Source organism: Myodes glareolus, chromosome 7, assembly GCF_982192425.1.
Source record: "Myodes glareolus chromosome 7, mMyoGla1.1, whole genome shotgun sequence".
NCBI classification, from domain to species: Eukaryota; Metazoa; Chordata; class Mammalia; order Rodentia; family Cricetidae; genus Myodes; species Myodes glareolus.
Genome location: NC_142032.1, coordinates 32506916 through 32523584, shown reverse-complemented (window position 1 = coordinate 32523584; position 16669 = coordinate 32506916). Strand labels below are relative to the sequence as shown.

The 16669-nt window shown below is 41.6% G+C and overlaps 1 protein-coding gene and 1 pseudogene across 2 annotated transcripts in view; one reads left to right on the top strand and one right to left on the bottom strand.

Moving 5' to 3' along the window:
* The window catches only part of Ermp1 (endoplasmic reticulum metallopeptidase 1), a 36912-nt gene that overhangs the window by 5130 nt on the left and 15113 nt on the right, over positions 1 to 16669 (bottom strand). For both annotated transcript variants that reach the window (XM_085693772.2, XM_085693773.2), the window contains exons 7-13: positions 15591 to 15803; positions 13911 to 14131; positions 10499 to 10673; positions 9614 to 9804; positions 4983 to 5135; positions 2688 to 2890; positions 1810 to 1925 (exon numbers count right to left, since the gene is read on the bottom strand). In XM_085693772.2, coding sequence (XP_085549898.2) covers positions 1810 to 1925; positions 2688 to 2890; positions 4983 to 5135; positions 9614 to 9804; positions 10499 to 10673; positions 13911 to 14131; positions 15591 to 15803 — 1272 coding nt within the window. The remainder of the gene's footprint in view (positions 1 to 1809; positions 1926 to 2687; positions 2891 to 4982; positions 5136 to 9613; positions 9805 to 10498; positions 10674 to 13910; positions 14132 to 15590; positions 15804 to 16669) is intronic.
* Positions 10816 to 13774, top strand: LOC146893626 (small ribosomal subunit protein eS24 pseudogene; annotated as a pseudogene).

Below are 16669 nucleotides of genomic sequence, written 5' to 3'. Positions count from 1 at the left end.
GCAAAGCCTGAACTGAATGTCCATCCACCAGTAGTGGCTCACAGGGAGCGTTACCCAAGCACCGCATCTTCAGCATCAGCAGACCTTAGCGTGCTTAGAATAGAAACCATGCAAACAATGATTTCTTGGCTCAAAATGAGATTAAACAAGAAACTGATGTCATAAAAGAAACTGGAAAATCCTGATTTATTTGGAAATTAACACACTTCTGATAACAAATAGGTCAATACAGAAATCTCAAGGGCTGGGATATAGTTCAGTGGTAGAACCTTGCTTTGCAGGGTGAAGTTCTGGTACCAAGTGTCAAAAGAAAGGGTTTTGATTTAGTATTTTGAACTAAACCCTAAAACACAACTTAAAATCTGTGGGCTCTAGCACCAGCTTCATAAACTGGTCCACAGCACCTTACAGGTTGTATGACTCAATGTATGTGTGTGTGGGGGGAGGGAATCAAGGGAAAATTAGCAACAGCAAAAGGTTTCTGAATATGCAACAACCAGAAAAAAAACCAAACACTGTGATAGTCTGAATGAGAATGGCCCCATAGGCTTGTATAGTTGAATGCTTGGTCCCCAGTTGGTAGAATTATTTGGCAAGGACTAGGAAGTGTGTCACTGGAGGCAGGCACTGAGGTCTCAAAAGCCCACCATTCCTACTTCCTAGCATCTCTGCTTTATCCTCGTAGACCAAAGAATAAGTTCTCAGCTACTGCTCCAGCACCATGCCCATCACCTTGTTCTACATCATAGCGGTCATGGACTCTGACCCTCTGGAACTGTGAGCCCCAAACTAAATGCTTTATTTTACAGGTTGTCTTGGTCATAGTGTCTTAGCAGAGCAACAGAAAATTAATTAGACAAACATGTAATGAACCCAAGGTATTTATAGAAGCCTTCAGCTATGAGGCACTCCATGACTTAAATACACAGTTGAATACTTTGTGCTGTGTATGCAGTGCCACCAAATGCTGGCTGAAACATATTGGCTCAGATTTGATATTCATTAGGTTGTGAATTAGTATTTATATTGTCTGTACAAAATTTTCTTCTCTTGCAGAAGCATTCATAGTCATATCGTCATACACATATTTTTACCTTCATTTATCAGCATATAAATATCAAATCTGACTGTCTTTAGACTGGAATTTGTTAAGACTTTAATTTTTAAACTTGCTATTTGAGTTCCTGACAAGTTTCATAAAGACTTGTTAAATGAATTTTGTCTTGGGATTAGGACAAAATATTACTATTTCTGCAATGGCCCTAACCATACTTCTGCCATTGTACTACATATTTATTTGGAGTGGCACTCCCAGCACTGATGACTATAAAGTCAACTTTTCGAATTACAGAAGATGCTCTAAATTCTACAACATCAAGTACTCAAGACGTAATTCTTCATGTAAAAAATAAATGAGGATATCCATCTCCCCAGTGTGCAAACTTGCTTTTGTTGTTAGTAACTGGTAAAATTATATGCACAGCAAAGAACTTTTAAAATAAAGTTCTCTGATTTATTATCAGTAATTTGCTGATTTGTATACCTATTTTATAGCCCCAGAGCCAAATAAAAATTTCTCAGGTGTAAAAAGTTACAGGTATAAAAATTTAAGAAACCTTAACCAAGAGCATAAATAGTATTCAAAAGGAAATTTATAGCACTGAATGTATGTATTAGGAATAAAAATTTAAGGGAGGTAAGGTAAGCTTCCACTTTACAAGAGAAGAAGAAGAACAGTAAATAAAAACAAGCAGGACAGAAAAAGTAACTAGAAAGCTTAGGAAGTGAGTGAGAAGAGAACCGGCTCACCTGTGGCTTCAAAGGTCAACTTTATAGAATCCCATGGTGTCTTCTCTTTGGATAGAAGTCTGAAATGAGCAGGATTTCTTGGAGAAATTTCTGGAGCCGGAAGATACCAATTTTTCCTATTGGAAAGATAGCATTAATATTTAGGAGGCCTTCGTAACTGACAGGAGTTCAGAATGAATACACAAAGGGAACACACCTAATGAATGTGTAAATAAGGCCAGCTCCACTGATGCCTGTGCTGTGTAATCAAGTCTTCCGAATTTTAAGACTAAGGAAGTTAAGGGCTGAAGAGATGGCTAAACAGTTAAAAAGCCCAGGCTGCTCTTGCAGAGGACCCAGGTTCAGTTCCCAGCATCAACATGGCACCTTACAGCCACCTGCAACTCTAGAACCAGAGATTCAGCGCTCTCTTCTGGCCTCCAAAGGCACAAGGCATACACACTGCGCATAAATGCAGAGGAAACATACATACACATAAAGTGTATCTTTTTCAAAGAACAGAAATTTCCTATGCATTTCTCCTACCCATCCTATTTCCTCTGATGCAATCTTGAGAGGCCAACTCTAAGAGCATCTCAAGTTAGGATGAAGCTGTAACCGTTGTTTGTATCATATTGGGAGGGTCACCCCTTTTAACTACTACTCAGGTTTCCTGAAGAAAGACTTCTTAAAACTATTCTCCTGAGTCCATTATCTGACTAAAGAAATGAAAATTTTGTAGTTTTATTACAAACAAGCATTTTTTGTAAATGCGTTTTTTTGGTTCTTTGTAAACAACACTTGACTGAATTAAAGATAAGGTTCAATTAATAAGGGCCCTGAAACATTGATCAAATTTGGGAACTAATCCCCAACTTAAGCAAAAAGTAATGACCAACCTGACCAGAAAGTGCACTGGAAGATACCAAGGGAAGCCACAAAGTGGGGCATCCTCCTCACAGTGAGCTCGGATTGTATCATTGATCTCAGGAATGTGAGGTGTTATGTGAGACATTCCAGTATAGTCAAACCCATTGATCCATATTCCAGAGTCTCTTTTTACTACGTTTCCTTCCAAGTTATGAAAAGTTCTACTCATGTGCTGAAAAGAACAAGACTAGTAAGGAAACTGTTTTAGCTACTTCAACCACATTCCTACCCCAGTTCAGAATTGATTAGAAACAGGAAAAAAAAAAAAAAAAAGGAAACTCGGTAATTACTAAGTCACTCTTGGTGAGCTTTTTTTCTTTTAAACTAGATGACAGATATGTAAATGAATGTTTTATTGTAAATCACAAATATAGTTGAATGTATATTTAAATTATATATAAAACTTGGCTGGGCACTGATTGCACAAACCTTTAATCCCAGGAGAGGCAGAAGCAGGTAGATCTCTGAGTTCAAGGCCAGCCTGGTCTACGGAGCAAGTTCCAGGAATACCAGAGCTGTTACACAGAGAAACCCTGTTTTGGGAGTGGTAGGAGGGATTACATATAAAACTGATCAGGGACAGTGTGTGTGCTTGTGGTCTCACTTAATCAGAAGGCAGAAGTGGAGAATCATTTTAGCCTAGGAGTTGAAGGAAGTCTAGACAATTCTGCAAGAGTGTCTCAAAAGACAAAGTAGTCTGGTGAGATGGCTTAGTAGTGGTTAGAGCATATACTGCTCTTCCAGAGGACCCTGGTTCAATTCCAAGAACCCATCCACATCAGGTGACTCAAAACAACCTGTAACTCCAGCTCCAGGGAATTGACACCTTCATTCAGATACACAGACCCACACAGACACGTGTATACACTTACTTAAAAATAAATATCTCAAAAACTCGATGACAAAAAATTGAAATTCTATTCAAATTTAAGTTATAATTCCTTTCAGAAAAAGACTAAAAACAAATCATGGGAAGCACATGTCTATATCCACACATTTCCTCCTCAGACATGGGAAGCACATGTCTATATCCACACATTTCCTCCTCAGACATGAGAAGCACATGTGTATATCCACACATTTCCTCCTCAGACATGAGAAGCACATGTGTATATCCACACATTTCCTCCTCAGACATGGGAAGCACATGTGTATATCCACACATTTCCTTCTCAGTGCATTACATGAAACTAATCCATATGCAGAGAAAGACAGGTACAGCACGTACCACATGTCAGTCTTACTGTCCCAAAGGCTTACAATTCATTTAAAATAGCTACTCAGCAGAAGAAAACAACAGCCTGAAGTCAGGGAACAGCATAGGAAGGGCTTTCGTGACATGGGCTGGCAAACTGAAGCACATGTTGGAACTCAGGGCTACCAGCTTTGGGTAGAATATCACTGCTTTTCCTCTATAAAAGGTTATCAGTGATAGAAACTGGCATAGCTGGTAGGGCCTAAAATAGCTATTATTTTGCCCTTCATGGGAAAAAGAACCCAAAACAAATCAGTCATTTAAAAAAATAAAAATGTAGTTTTTCCTAAATACTACTGCCATAGTTGGAACAATTGGCACACCACTGAAGACCACACTGGACCGCCTTAAAAGCTGTTATACAAAACATCACTGTCCTTTAAGACTACAGCCAAGAGCTGTTAGGATTCCTTTCAAAATCTCTCAAGTTGCAATATTTTAATTTTTCAGGCCTTGAATAATTAATTACCTAAATTATGACTCAGTGTGACCACTCTACAACCTCTATCTAACAAAAGGGGGATGAAGCTCTGGCTATATAGTAGCACTTAAGAGGTTTTAGAAAAAGACCTGAAATCCAAAGAAAGCCCTAAACTTCATTTTAATAACCCCTTTTAGGTTGTTTTCATCACATACTACTTTAAATGTTCCTAAGCCTCAATTTTACTAGCAATTTTTAATGTCTATTTTTGTTAGTAATAGTTTAAGACTTTTAGTCAGCCAAAAGATATTTGTGCAATTTGTATTTTTAAATGCTCATGATTTGCAGCTTATATAATGCATGTTATATATACATACAAACGCATGTGTGTGTGTACACATACAACATGGAAAGAGAGTCTAGCTAATAAGAATGCCCACTGATGGTCAGTGTTCTTTGTTGCCTTATACACAAAGAAATCTAAACCAACTAAATTATGTCAGCAGCAGGAAAGCCAATTTTCCCATTCACTAGTGAAGCTCAAAACACATGCAGCAAGTTTCACCTCCTGACTCTCAGTGCCCTTACCTGAAGGAACACTCTCTTTGGCTTTGGATTCGCAGGATTGGAGCTGTATGGGAAAAAGGCTCCACTGCAGACGAGGAGGAACGAGATGGCACACACTAGAGTCAGAGTCAGCATGGTTGTCTTTGTGCTGTTCACAAGGTAGATGAATTTAATCTGAACACAAGCACAGAGACAGAAATTATAAATTCACACCACTGGTAGAGAAGTGTTTAAATCACCTTTTTTAGTGGGTACCATGGCAAGGAGCCTGGGTAATGTACTATGACACGCAGGAAAAAAAAAAAAAGCAGTAATCCCTCAGGTATTTCCATACTAAGTTAGAGCCTAGGAAATGACAGATGCCTTCAACTGGCCAGGACGGTACTTTGTGACAGTGGACCTGAAAGCAACGGGGAGAATGGAAACAAAACACTATGATGCTGTGCTCGAACATCAAAGGAAAAAGGACCAGAATCCATTAGCAGTCAAGACACCACCTTCTAAGACTCACCCTGCACAGCAGACACCACTGAACTGAACCCAAGCATGGCATCAAAGCTGCCAAACTGTCAAAGGTAAGCTTTTGTGACCGAGCACGTGCTTCAGCAAAATTCAGATCCCACCTCCAGTGCTTACAACATGCTAATGACAGCTGGAGTCATGTCCTAGCTTTTAGAAGTTGCATTTGAGGGAAAACTACACTATGAAACAGTAGTGTCCTTTAAGTTAACCATTGTGAACACTAAACAAGGAATCTGAACCTGGACAGTAAACATGATTCTCTCAGTTGCAACGTTGGCATCCAAAAATATACTTAGCTTTTTTTTTTTTTGTAATCAAAATAGCAAATTGAAAGAAAAGTGAACACAAAATGCATTTCTCAGGTCTGAAAAACTATCTAAAACTAGCTCCTGCTTTTGTTTCATCTTCCTGCCTACAACCTAAGCTTATAAAGAACATGAATACAAAGATATTTTCATAGAGAGGAACATAAAAAATGTATCAAAGCTATGCAAAGTTAAAGAACCAAATGAAGAAGCTAAGTGTGGTAGAACAGCCCTGTAATCCCAGCACTTGGTAAGTGGAGGCAGGAGGTCATCTCCAGAAAGTTAGGCTAGCCTGGGCCAAGTGAGACCTTGTCTCAAAACACAAAAATGGGTAGTAGAGCTGGGAAGATGGCTCAGCGGGTAAGAGCACTCACTAGGTACACGAGGACTTGAATTTTAATCCCCTGCATGCATTTAAAAGTCAGCACGGGGTGGGGGGTAGAGACAGGGCCATCCTAAGATCTCATAGCTTGGCCAGCCTATCTGAAAAGCAAGTTTCTGGTTCAGTGAGTTATTCTCTCAAGGAAATGAGGCTGGGCCTGGTGTCATCCTGTCCCTCAGAATGCCATTCACTAACACGTGTAAAACACACATTAAAAGGGAAAGGGGGGCACGGATAAAGGAGCCTGGTGTAGCCTGTGTGAACTATGACAGGGCTGCCTGTGTATCTCCTGACCCTAGACCTACCATCAGGCCTATTCCAGCTCTCAGCCAAGTGATAGAACCATTTGCCCAACAAAGCATAACTCTAGGAAACATAATGACTTAGCACTTAACAAGAAGTAATTGTTTTCTAAACTATCTATGTAATAAAGCCTCAATGACTAGGCACCTTCTCTGCAGTAAACATTATGATTCAGTGTCTACCCAAGGAGAAACCTCACAGTTAGAAGCCAGTGTCTTCAACACTAGGACACATAAGTAAGAAAACAGAGAGAGAAAACCCTAAGAGCACCATTTCACACAGTAACAAAAAGGAAATAAAGTTGCTTGTTTTAGGGGAAGAATGGTTGTTTTGACACAGGTTCTTACTGCATAGCCTTGTCCTAATCTAACCTATAACTCACTGTGTAGAGCAGCCTGGCCAATCCTCCTGCCTCTGCCTCCCAAGTGCTGGGACTACAGGTACATACCAGCATGTCCAGTTGTAAATTGTTTTTAATATTCCAAGAGTCATTCTCTCAAAAAAAAAATCCCTAATAAGATATACTTTATATACTACATTTTAATCTCATCCTTCTGGCTTCTAAGAGTCATGCTCTGGAGACTTTCCTCATCTCCAGTTTCACAGGTTCATTATTCTTGCTTCTACATGACCATGGACTAGAATTCAAATAGCCTATAACTGAATCACCTTTGTAGGCACCAAAAGTTCCAATCATCTAGGACAGTGGTTCTCACCCTGGGGGTCAAACTACCAGTTCAAAGGGGTCACCTGAGACCATCAGAAAACACAGGGTTTCACATTATGATTCATAACAGTAGCAAAATTATAGTTATGAAGTACCAACTGTATTACAAGGGTCACAGCATTAGGAAGGTTGGGAACCGCTGCTCTAGAAGAATAAATCCAATGAAAACCTGACTCATAATTCATAACTACCTTAAACCAGGCTCCCATTCACAGAGGACAGAACTCTACTCTCCCTTTACGGTTGTATTGTTTGTTTTTTAGGACAGGGTCTAACTATGTAGTAGAGCCTGGCTTCAAACTCATGATCTTCCAGCCTTAGTCTCCCAAGTGCTGGGATTGCAGTTATGTGTCTCCATGTCCAGGCTTCTACCTACTGTCATCCTCACAGAAGCAAACCTATCTCTCTATGATTAGGGTTTGAATGTGAAATGTGTCCTTCAAGTTTATGTGTCTGAACACTTAGCCCCTTGCTGATAGGTACTACTTGGGGAAACTGTAGCAATTAAGGAGACAGGGTCTAAGTGGAGAAAGTAGGTCTTAAGTCTGTCATCCCTGGCTTCTTGTCATGATCTCATCTAGACCTGCCACAGGTTCCCAGCACCAGAAGCACCACTATGCCTTTCCCACCATGATGAACAGCACCCTCAGGAACCATCAAAATAATTTTTTCCTTTCTTATTTTGCCAGACATTTTGCCACAGTGATAAGAAAAGCAAGAACATTTAGCAAATACAGAATACAGGGTTGAAGCGGTACTACTAGTGCTCACCTAGATAGAGTGGGGAGGGCCTTGGACCTTCCCCAAAGCAATGTGCCTCACCCTCTCTGAGGAGTGGATGGGGGTTTGGGGAGAAAGGTGGAGGGAAAGGGAGGAGGGGAGGGAGTGGGAACTGGGATTGGTATGTAAGATGAAAAAAAAAAGATAGCTTGTTTTGTTTTTTTAAATAAAATAAAAATAGGGGAAAACCTAGAAGTAACAACAAACATTAGGATTCCATCCACCTCTGTAATCACTACCTTGTAGGTTTTGCTGTTTGTCGGGAGGAGGGGTCATTTCAGTATTGGGGAACAGCACCTAGGGCCTCATGCATGTGAGGCAAGCACCTATCAGTAAGGTGCTTAATAAGCTTACAGCCCGGTCATTAATCTGTACCATAAAGCAGACAGTTGGGATAGGCGTCTCTTTCAGCACTAGTGTGGCCAGCAGCAAGCAGTATGCACAGGAACCACTGTGTGCTGTGCAGAGCTCTCCTGGCAGCTGAAGAGGCTTCTGTGGATGATGGAGACTCTGACTATGGCATCTCCTTTACCTCCCTGGGTCTTCAGAACCTAATTTCCACAAGAAACTCCTTTTACTGCAGGGTATGAAAAAGCTCACTATCCTGTCCATGAGCAGCTAAGCGGGCAGGGACTCCATCCTGCCTCCTCTTATTCCCCAGCCTCAGACCTCAAGGCATCCCTCTAGGTGCTCAGTAAGAAAAAGCACAAAAGAGCTGCTTTCTCTAGAGAGGCTCAGCTCAGAACCTTTGCCTGAGGGTTCTGGTTCACACTAATCAACTATCTTTTCTTTCCTTTAGGAGTCCCATGAGGAAAGAAGCCCAGACAAGCAAAGGTAAGACTCCATCCCTGGCAGTACACCTGAGAGACTGACAGACAAAAGCATGCTTGGGTAGCCCCGCAAGAAGCACGATTTAACATAACAGCAATGAAGTAGTAAAATGAGAATGAAAATCCCTCAATGACACACACCAACATTTCTGAACATACTCTGTATGAACACTGGCCTCTTAACTACTGTCTTCAAACCATGTTCACAGGGACTATTCTAGAAGTTCAGGTACAGAGCACCTCACAGTCCACACACCCATATCTGCTAGAATAGAAGACCACTTGAAAAGAGGATTTGGAAGCGAGGTATGATGGCTTCCAGCACTTGGGAGGCTGAAGCAGAAGGAATACCAAAGTCAAGGCCAGCTTGGGTTACATAGTTCCAGACAAGAGTGAGAACCTGTCTCCAAACGGGGAGGAAGCAGGGGGAAGAGAACACAAAAGAGGGGAAACTGGGTAGCTAGAAGGCAATATGTGTGTGTGTGTGTGTGTGTGTGTGTGTGTGTGTGTGTATTTTATATATATTTTAAACATGAAAACAGTGACAGTAAAACAGGACCTCATCATGCAGCCCCGGCTGGTCTGGAACTCACAGACCCTGGTTTATACCTCCCTAGTGCTGGGGTTGAAGGGCATCACCACGTCCTTTTCATCTTCTTGGTATACTAAACCCACAGACATTGACCCTATCTTTTAATTTTTTTCTTAATAAAGTACAAGCAACTAAAGTTCACAGAATCCAGTACAGCTAAAGTCATAACGTATATAAAAAATAAAAACGAAAAAAATCCAGTTTTCCTTACAAAATATGAGGAAAGAATCATCACACAGACAGCCAAAATGGCGGCTAGCACAATATCTGGAGGGATTTCCGAACCGCTTCTTCCAAGGATAGGAGTGAACATCTCAAATACAGCCCAGATGAGATACAGTCCATAAATATATGGGATAAACAGCCCCAAAAGGTAAAGAGGAATAAATCTTCCTTGGGCACCTAGAAAAAAGAAAGAATACAAACCTATGAAAGTCTATGATAAGAAGCAGGGCTCATTTCCACAGTGTTCACCCACTCTGGCACCTGACAGAAACTGAATCAGGTGTGACTCTAGTCCCTTTGACATGTGATCTGATCTAGTGCAATCCGACATTTTCATCAGGGAGGATTAAAGTAATATAGTAGTATATGTTCAAAACCATGAGCTTGGAATGGGGTATATAGCATAAGTTGTTTTGTTTTGGCTTTTTGACACAGGGTTTCTCTGTAGCATTGGAGCCTGTCCTGGAACTAGTTCCTGTAGACCAGACTGGCCTCAACTCACATAAATCTGCCTGTTTCTGCCTCCTGAGTGCTGGGATTAAAGGCGTGCACCACCACCACCTAGCCAAGATAAATATTTACATGACATAAAAAATTAAATATTTTAGCCGGGCGGTGGTGGCGCACGCCTTTAATCCCAGCACTCGGGAGGCAGAGGCAGGCGAATCCCTGTGAGTTCGAGGCCAGCCTGGTCTACAAGAGCTAGTTCCAGGACAGGCACCAAAAACTACAGAGAAACCCTGTCTCGAAAAATCAAAAAAAAAAAATTAAATATTTTGAAAAGCCAACTAATTAAATAAGCAAATAATCTCTAGGAGCCTTGCATTTTTAACACAGTTCTCATTTTTATAAAAAACCAAAATTATCCTACCGTGCTTCTTGAAGTCCTTGTACACACAAAGCTTTGTGAGCAACGGAAATGCTACCCAGATAGCACTCATGAATGCAGAGCAAAACCCTTGGTAAGTGAGAGCAACAAGAAAAGCACAATGCACAAACAACGAGGTGTCAAAAAACACTTCTCCCAGATACTGGTTGCTGACATTCTGAAAGAAAGAGAAATGCAATCTTGTTCACAGTCATTCATAAAGATCTTTTATTACAATTTCTTCAAGGCCAAATGCATCTTATTTTCATCAGAGTCAGCCCTTCAAACTGATGAAGGAAACACACTGCTGCTCCCGCCAGATGGGCGTGGTTGTGACTGCTGCACAGGACAAGGTAATCCAGCAAGACAAACAAGGCAGGAGCTACACTGCTCTTTCTATCTGAGGCTTGGAAATGTCCCACAGTAAAAAGATTCCTAAAGGCATCCATTCCATATCCTTTTTCTGCTTCTGCAACTTCCAAACACTGTTTCAAGCAATCTAGTAATCCATGAAGGCCACTGCCAGCTGCTGCGGCATCGGAGGGCACTCATCAAACCGCCCACCCTTCACAGCAAGGGCCATGGTGGGCGTGTGGCTCGATTTTCCTCTTTCCTATTGCTATTTCATCTTCTTTGTCACTTTTTTCTACTCTTGATACCTTCTTACACATTTGAAGTTCCTTTTAAAAGACATGGAGTCCAGGGGCACCTTATACTACTTGAGAAAGAAAGGTACCTATGGAACTTCAAACATTTTAGCATATGCCAAAGTGACCCCATAAATGCAAACCTCGAATTATAACTACAGTGCAGACACCAAAGAGGGAACGGCTCGCCTCAAAGCTTTTTTCTCTCCATTATCATTTCTGACTCTAGAGACCCCACTTTAAAGTTCACTGGCAAACAGGTTTGAGTTGTTGAATACTTAGGTCCCAACCCTGTGTTAACAGGTGTGATCTTAAAAGAAATAATTCCCAGAACTCAACCTGAAGGCTAGATGGGCAATGCACACCTATGGACCCAGCACTTGGGAGGCTGAGTCAGACTCCTCAAGTCTGAAGCCAGACTGGGCTACAGAGCAAGATTATTACCCAATCTGGGAATGCAATGAGACTCTGCCTCAAAATATTCAGAACATTAGTAACAGTAGTAATGCACTCAGAGAGCTTAGTAAGGAACACTGCAGTTACTGAGCATGTTTTACAGTACATGCCAAAGCAGAACAAATAAAATACTAGTCTTCAAAACTGCGTTCATCCACATCTCTGTTGGTCCCTCCCTCCCCCGTCCTTTTCCAATATAGTTGTCAGAGTTTTCCTACTAAATCACAAAACCACTCAACTCTATCCTGCTAAGAACAGGTTAATGGTGGTCTAACTGATTTTTAGGCCAAGTTCCAGTTTCACCCTGGCCCACTTTTTGTGTGTTATGGTTAGTATCCCGTCTTTACCGCACTAGAATATGTCTTGCATGTTCCCAGTTTTGACTGATCAGCAGCCTGATCTCTATCAGGCATTAATGCGTCTAAAGCCCCATTCAAATGTTACCATCTTTGTGATGACGTGATAACATCTCTTAATTCAAAACCCATGTCTCTTGCCTCTGCATTCTGAAAGCACTCTAGTCCACATGCACAAAATACAACACCAAATGAAGCTGAGCGCAAAGAAGGTATCCCATTCTCATGGAGCACTCAGCTAAGAGCCTGAAACCACCGGCATATTGGCGGTACAGGCCTGCAATCCCAGCAATCCAGGAAGCGGAGGTAGAAGGAGCACATATTCAAGACCCACCTGGGATACAGTGTGAGCTCAGGGCCAGCCTGAGGAAATTTAGTGAGACCCTGTCTCAAAAGTAAAAGCAAAAAAGTGGGGCTTAGGAGAGAGTACAGTGCTTAATACACAAGGATGGGAACCTTGTATTTCAACCCTAGAGTCCACGTAAATGAGCTGGGTAAAATAGCCCTTGCTGGTAATCCCAGCTTGAGTAGGCAGAGAAACAGGGGAAGATCCCTGAGAATCTGCCAGCCAACCTAGCCCTAATAAGCAAGGCCAGGCCAGTGAGAGACCTGGTGTTAAACAGCAAGGTGCTCCTTTCCTCCTCGACTATTCCGGGCCTGCAGCCACCAAGAATGACACGGTAACCATCCAGACAGGGAAGTTCGTGACTCAGCTGCCTCAGAGGAAACAAATGGTCACTGATGCCCTTTGCCCTGGGAAGACAGGAGCAAAAGGCAGAAATTTGGGGAACTCGAGGCAAAATGTACAAAACCACACCAGATGACATTCTGGATTTGGATACAGAACATATATATTGGTGGTGCAAGACTAACTGGCTTTGTTATGATTGATGAGTCTTTGGAATATGCAAAGAAGAATGAGCGTAAACACAGACTTGCAGGACATGGCCCCTTTGAGAAGAAAAGACCTCTAGAGAACAGCGAAATGAACACAAGAATAGTGAGGGGAGTGCAGGGCCCGGCTGGTGCTGACAGAACGCAAACGGAGAAGAAGTTCTCTGCATTTCTGAGGAGAGGACAAATGAACTAAAAACTTCTTTGTGAAGGGGTAAAAAAGTAGATAGCTAAAGAGGAACACTTGAGGTTGTCCTGACCTTCACGTGTGTGTGTGCACACCACACATATACATGAACACCCATGTACATGAATATAAATATACACCAAAAAAAAAGTAACGAGAGGCCCAAGAACACAGATCAGTGCAGAGCACTTGCTCAAGCATGTGCAGAGCCCTGGGTTTGATCTCCAGCACTGTCAAAGTAAATGCATCCCTGTGACGTGAAAGCTGAGCATATTACTCTTCCACTGTGCCTTCAGCACTGCGTGCTATGGTCAGACCGCTGCCATCAGTGAGAGCGAGTGGGGTTCCACTCAGCATCTCTTCCCACCAACAATATTCAACCGCACTCGGATTTACACAGAGACCCATGCTGAGAACAGGCGTGTGATCCTAAGCCTCAGTGTGATTCTTTGGGATACTGAAGCCACTCTGAGAAAAGTATGATCGCAGCCACAGCATTCTAAATGCTGTGGAAAGCACAGCTTGTAATTCACCTTGAATTCTGCATCCCAATTCTCAGAATAAGAAAACTCCAGGAAATTAACACCATGACAGCATTTGCTATAGCCAAGCTAAACAATTTCTAATAGCTCTGAGAGACCAAACACAATAAATTTCACTTGTTCCTCTTCAGTTCTTGAAAGGAGGAAAAGAAAGAAAGAAAGAAAGAAAGAAAGAAAGAAAGAAAGAAAGAAAGAAAGAAAGAAAGAAAGAAAGAAAGAAAAAGAAGGAAGGAAGGAAGGAAGGAAGGAAGGAAGGAAGGAAGGAAGGAAGGAAAAGAAAAAAAGAAGTAAAAAGTAAAACACAAAACACCACATCACACATCAACCACTTACCACATAATAAAATCTTTTTGCAAGGGTATGTATGAGTATTATTTTGGCCACTGTCGCAGCTCCATACAGGCAAACAGCAATATAAAAGTGGTTGTACCAGGAGAGAGACTGTCCAATGAGAGAGATGAACACTGCTATAATGAGAACGGTGACGAGGCTAGTGAACCAGCCAATGAACGTGATGGCAAGTCCACAGAAGAAGTCTCTCGGGTAGTCAGCATCTGATGAACAGAAAACAAAAGGTAATATCACCATCTTGATCAAATCATTACAAAACCAGTTAGCAGTGCTAAAGGGACAAATATTAAAACCAACTGTAAAGCACAAGAAGGAGGTAAAATAAAGGGTGGTATTCAAGGAGCACACCAGATCCTAGGGCATTAAAACTCTTGAGGTCACACAGGGACAATCACTCCTGACTGGGGAAAGAGAAGGGAATCATCATCATTTTTGTGATGCTGTATCAAAATATTAGCAAGGATATTCAAAAGGCAAAGTTCCATATAAACACTTGCTAAAAGACAGTAGACTAGGGCTGGTAAGATGGTTGAGCAGCAAGTACCCTTGCCATACAAGCCCAAAAACCTGAGGTCAATCCCAGACCCCACCGCACTGAAGCCCACAACTGGCCTACTGAGTTCACACAAACACACCATGGCACACTACCACCCCCATACATGCACACACACACACACACACACACACACACACACACTAATAGATGAATAAATAAATGTAAAAGTGTTTTAAAACATGCTAACACTGGAAAACAATGACAGGGAAAATACCTGGTGATAAAAAACTATTTAAATTGCCGCTAAATACTTATATTGAATAACATATAACAATTTAGACTCTGAAACAGTTCATTCAGGTAAAAGGGAACAGTTTAACCAGAAGCGCTGTATCCATCTTCTGAACTGTACTGATGGCCTGTGTGTAGGGTAGAAGACTTAACAGAACCTTTCACTAACAGTCAATCTACAGGGCCAGCAGGACAGCTCAGCAGGTCAAGCTGATGACCTCAGTATGACTCCATGACCCACACGGTGGGAGGAGAGAGCCAAATCCCACAAGCTGCCCTCTGACTTACACACCTGTGCATGTGCCCACACCCACACATAAAAAAAACATATTTTTTTTTCAAAAAATAAAAAGTCAACTTCTACAAACCTTTTTTTTCTTTTTGGTTGTATGTAAATTTTACTTTTAACACAAGCTAAAGATTGAAAACAGTATGAAATATTACTGTATTTCAAGAAATATTAAACTTTGTAATTAATAAGTAGGGAAAACATTCTAACAGTTTCTTCATATGGCAGCAGCACTCTCTGAAGTTGTGTTTGGTACACCAGTAACTTTACTGGACGGCCGACAGCTCAAGGAGCGCATGGAGCAGCTGCCCACAGATCCCTGCCTTCTATTAATTTGCCAAGGCAGACAAATCAGCTAATTTTCCCAGCGTCAAGGTGAGGGCATAAAAACGGCTGACTTCACCACCCCTGGAAGTATAATGAGCATACGAGTTCAATACTTATCTAGGAATTTCTAAAAAATATAAATCAAGTAATATTCTCCTAAGATGCTGTACTTCCTGGGAAGAAGCAAAAGCAATAGCTCAAATCTCTCCAGCAAATCCCATCCCCGTTCCAGTACCCACACCTTAGAGGGAATACTTACTCCTGTGTCTGGGCTGCAGCAGTTTTTTCCCCAAGTACACAACGACCGCCATGACCACCATGTAGTTTATTATTGAGCCAACACGAGAAGGATATGCAATGACAAGGAGGCCAAACACGTCAAAAAAGACCATGTTTCCATGTCGATACTCAGACGAAGAAGCCAGCATGTCAGATGTAGCTAGGTATTTAAGAACTGCTAAAATGTTGTCACCTTTTAGTAAGAAAGATAAGAAGGGCTAGTAAACCACTAGATCATGACTTACGCATACACGCACAGCAGAATTAGGTCAGGCACTAGCCGAAACAGAAGCGCCTTGAGAGAATGTGAGTAGGCACCCTTCTTATCATCCACTGCTCTCCCTTCTTAGCAAATTTCCTAGGTGAGGCCCTGCTCCTGCTCCTCTTCCTCTCCAATGAGAAGCTCAACCTTGGCCCTCTATTACAGCTATTCCCTAAGATCAGCTATACAACCCCAAAGCTCCACTTCAGGCCTTACTTGTGGAATACATTATAGCCACACAAGACCTTGTTCTCAAGACTAGAAATTCAGTGTTTTTAGAAACAGACAAAAGCCTCCCATGAAGTCGGTCAGCACAGAACAAGTTGTTAAATCATGTTAAGAGATATCAGGAAGTGGAGGCAAAGGCAGGAGGATTGTGAATACAAGGCCAGCCTAGGTTACACAGCACATTCAAAGCTAGCCTGAGCTATACAGCAAGACCTTCTCTTAAACAAAAATAAGACAAAAATATTTCTCAAATGGGCTGGAGAGGTGGCTGAGGGACCAGTGATATAATGCTTTCCTAAAATGCACACACAAGGCCTGGGTCTGCTCCCCAGTACTTCAAGGTGACAAACCAGACAAATAACAGTAAAAAGCACACTTAGAGGGCAGAAGGGTGACAAATTCAAGGCCAGCGTAGGCTACATCGAGAAATACTACCTCAAAAGCTGGCTACATCGAGAAATACTACCTCAAAAAACAAAACAAAAAAATATTTTTAAAAAACTTAAAATCTTACAAGGTGAGTCAGGTGTGGCAATGTAAGCCTATAATCCTAGCGTCTCGGAGCAGAG